A 3,844-nucleotide genomic window follows, 5' to 3' on the forward strand; every position below is an offset into this window, starting at 1 on the left:
TGATGACAGGGAATACTTTAATGGGTTAACCTCTTACCTCTGCAGTAGTTTCTGTCAGGCTTTATTTAATACAGTAATTATCATTTTTAAAATTGTGTGTGTGTGTGTGTGTGTGTGTGTGTGTGTGTGTGTGTGTGTGTGTGTGTGTGTGTGTGTGTGTGTGTGTGTGTGTGTGTGTGTGTGTGTGTGTGTGTGTGTGTGTGTGTGTGTGTGTGTGTGTGTGTGTGTGAAGGATGAATGAAGGATCAAGAACTTAATGTAACACTGATGCATCGTGAAAAGGAGATTATTTAGAGACATGAAACCAGACAGAATCTAACCCTGTGTGGGTAAAACCTTTCTTTGACAGTGCTGGCAACACGTTTGAGCAGAATCACACGACATGAACTACAAACACCCCCCTCAACTAAGAATAGCCTTGATGTGACTCATATTCTTGCAACAAAAGATGAGTTAGAATCAGCTCTCATTTTGTTGTGTGTGTGTGTGTGTGTGCTTGTGTGTGCGTGTGTTCGTGTGTGTGTGCGTGTGTGCGTGTGTGTGTGTGTGCGTGTGTGCGTGTGTGTGTGTGCGCGTGAGACGCCTGTGTGTTTGTGCATCGTAAGTTTGTGTCAGCGAGCTAGAATGCATACAGCATTTTTTTTTGCGTGTGTAACTCCACGGTGTGTGTGTGTGTTTTGTGGACCAGACCATTACTGTATTGCCACACAGAGAAAGACAAAGCCTGTAGTTTCAGTCTGCCTCCCTCACTGCAGAGTTATTTTGAGCAGGCGGACAGAGAACACATTTCATGCAGTACAATACACCCACACCCCCATCCCACCCCCTCACTGGGACAGATTCTGCTGATGGGACAGTAGGGGTATAGGGGAGCCGTCTACACCAGTCTGTGAGTGAGGGGGGAGTGGCAAAGGAAGAGAATCAGAGAGGACCCGGGATAGGAGGGTAATTGCATTAATAAGCAAGGGAGCTCAACACTCCCTGAAGGGGTGCTCCGTACTCGAATTCGTGAAGGAGTGCTCTGTCCTTAGATCTCTGAAGGGGTGCTCTGTCCTCAGATCGCTGAAGGGGTGCTCTGTCCTCAGATCTCTGAAGGGGTGCTCTGTCCTCAGATCTCTGAAGGGGTGCTCTGTCCTCAGATCTCCGAAGGAGTGCTCTGTCCTCAGATCGCTGGAGGGGTGCTCTGTCCTCAGATCGCTGAAGGAGTGCTCTGTCCTCAGATCGCTGAAGGGGTGCTCTGTCCTCAGATCTCTGAAGGGGTGCTCTGTCCTCAGATCGCTGAAGGGGTGCTCCGTCCTTCAGATCGCTGAAGGGGTGCTCTGTCCTCAGATCTCTGAAGGGGTGCTCTGTCCTCAGATCTCCGAAGGAGTGCTCTGTCCTCAGATCTCTGAAGAGGTGCTCTGTCCTCAGATCTCTGAAGGGGTGCTCTGTCCTCAGATCTCTGAAGGAGTGCTCTGTCCTCAGATCTCTGAAGGGGTGCTCTGTCCTCAGATCGCAGAAGGGGTGCTCTGTCCTCAGATCGCTGAAGGGGTGCTCAGTCCTCAGATCGCTGAAGGGGTGCTCTGTCCTCAGATCTCTGAAGGGGTGCTCAGTCCTCAGAATATTCAACTAAACTTGGAGGAACAATTCATATTAGTTCTAGCTTCCAAAAGTTCTAAGATAAGGCACTGAAAAACAGAGGAAGAAACAGGAAAAGAATGATTGAACCATAATTCAAATCCACTGCTATGTGACACAGAGTTAAAACAAAGGAGTCCGTGTTGACGACCGGGAGGGAGGAGTTGCTGTTAAGTTGTTGTTGTTGTTAAGTTGTTGTTGTTGTTGTTAAGTTGTTGTTTACTTGTGTTCTAATAGCATGTGTTGACATCCTTGGGCAAAGGGATGCTGTCATTTTCCTTTTACAGGAAAATAAACTGCGAAAGACATCAAATAGTGACTGAGGAATAAAACCGAATCAACACCCCTCGTTGACCTGCTTCATGCCGCAGTTGGCTGGGTGTTTGTATGTGTGTGTATGAGTCAGGCGCTTGCTGCTGCGGCGACAGTAACCGCATGACAACAGGAATTCCTTCCTGCTTTAGTCTTGATGTAATCCCTATACTAATACAGAATTGCAGAACAGAACACTGGTCGGGGAAACGACCACATCCCAGCTGGCCGGCTGGCTGAAACAAACAGTAACACACATCACAGGCCTCCCATCAACTTCATGTCTCGGACACTTCTCTGTGGAGAGATTCAGCTTATGTAGAATTAGGTTAGGCTCAGATGAGGTTATATAGAATTAGGTTAGGCTGAGAGGAGGTTATATAGAATTAGGCTCAGATGAGGTTATATGAGGTTATATAGAATTAGGTTAGGCTCAGATGAGGTTATATAGAATTAGGTTAGGCTCAGATGAGGTTATATAGAATTAGGTTAGGCTGAGATGAGGTTATATAGAATTACGTTAGGCTGAGATGAGGTTATATAGAATTAGGTTAGGCTGAGATGAGGTTATATAGAATTAGGTTAGGCTCAGATGAGGTTATATAGAATTAGGTTAGGCTCAGATGAGGTTATATAGAATTACGTTAGGCTGAGATGAGGTTATATAGAATTAGGTTAGGCTCAGATGAGGTTATATAGAATTAGGTTAGGCTCAGATGAGGTTATATAGAATTAGGTTAGGCTGAGATGAGGTTATATAGAATTACGTTAGGCTGAGATGAGGTTATATAGAATTAGGTTAGGCTGAGATGAGGTTATATAGAATTAGGTTAGGCTGAGATGAGGTTATATACAATTAGGTTAGGCTGAGATGAGGTTATATAGAATTAGGTTGTACAGCATCCTGCGCTAAGACTGTTATCTGTATAGAGTAGTTAAGAATGTTATCTGTACAGGGTAGTTAAGACTGTTATCTGTATAGAGTAGTTAAGACTGTTATCTGTACAGGGTAGTTAAGACTGCTATCTTTATAGAGTAGTTAAGACTGTTATCTGTATAGTATAGTTTTAACTTTAAAAAAATCTGTTTTTAACTAGGCAAGTCAGTTAAGAACAAATTCTTATTTTCAATGACAGCCTACCAGGGAACAGTGGGTTAACTGCCTGTTCAGGAGAAGAACGACAGAACGACAGTCATAACCACTAAGCTACCTGACGCCTGTCTTCTGTATAGGGTAGTTAAGACTGTTATCGTAACTGTATAGCGTATAGTTTTGTGGCTTGGTTCGTCACCCTGGGTTACCCACAACTGGGTTAACTAATATCGGTGTGTGTTTGTTTTGGTTGACAGGTGACATTAGCCTTCTAGAAGCGTCCTGTGGGTCACAGTTCAACGTGTTCTATGGGAGCTGGGTCAGACGGATTATTATACACGTGCCGTTTCCAGGGAACTATGAACCTTCTAGAACTATGAGCCTTAGAACTAGAACTATGAGCCTTCTAGAACTTCTAGAACTATGAGCCTTCTAGAACTTCTAGAACTATGAGCCTTCTAGAACTATGAGCTGTCACAACAAACCCGTGGCAGTTTCTTTCCTGTCCTTATTTCTAAGGTCAGTAGGTGTGACGTGTGTTGTCGTGTGACGTTTGTTGTCGTAACTATGCACAGGGCTGTGTCGTCATGACAATGTGAATAAGTAACAAGTAAATAACTGCCGGTCTCACGGTTGTTGACCGTTAATTAACAGAAACACATTTAGCATCTCCTGGCTTCCACACTTGGCCTACAAGCCACTGATGCAGACTTTTGGGAACATCTACGTTTTAAAAAGTCAAATAAATATGCTTAATATAGCCTAAACCATCACAATAAATCCATTATTTATTTTTGACAGGTCTAAAGAAACATGATATGA

At 44.0% G+C, this 3,844-nt stretch overlaps 1 protein-coding gene across 1 annotated transcript in view; it reads right to left on the bottom strand.

Annotated features, from left to right (window-relative positions):
- Window positions 1-270: 270 nt before the first annotated feature.
- The window catches only part of LOC124044980, a 7,242-nt gene continuing 3,668 nt past the window's right edge, over window positions 271-3,844 (bottom strand). The window contains exon 2 of the mRNA XM_046364184.1: window positions 271-1,608. Within this exon, the coding sequence (XP_046220140.1) occupies window positions 955-1,608 (654 nt within the window). The 3' untranslated portion in view covers window positions 271-954. The remainder of the gene's footprint in view (window positions 1,609-3,844) is intronic.

Source organism: Oncorhynchus gorbuscha, linkage group LG10 (genome assembly GCF_021184085.1).
Source record: "Oncorhynchus gorbuscha isolate QuinsamMale2020 ecotype Even-year linkage group LG10, OgorEven_v1.0, whole genome shotgun sequence".
NCBI lineage: Eukaryota > Metazoa > Chordata > Actinopteri > Salmoniformes > Salmonidae > Oncorhynchus > Oncorhynchus gorbuscha.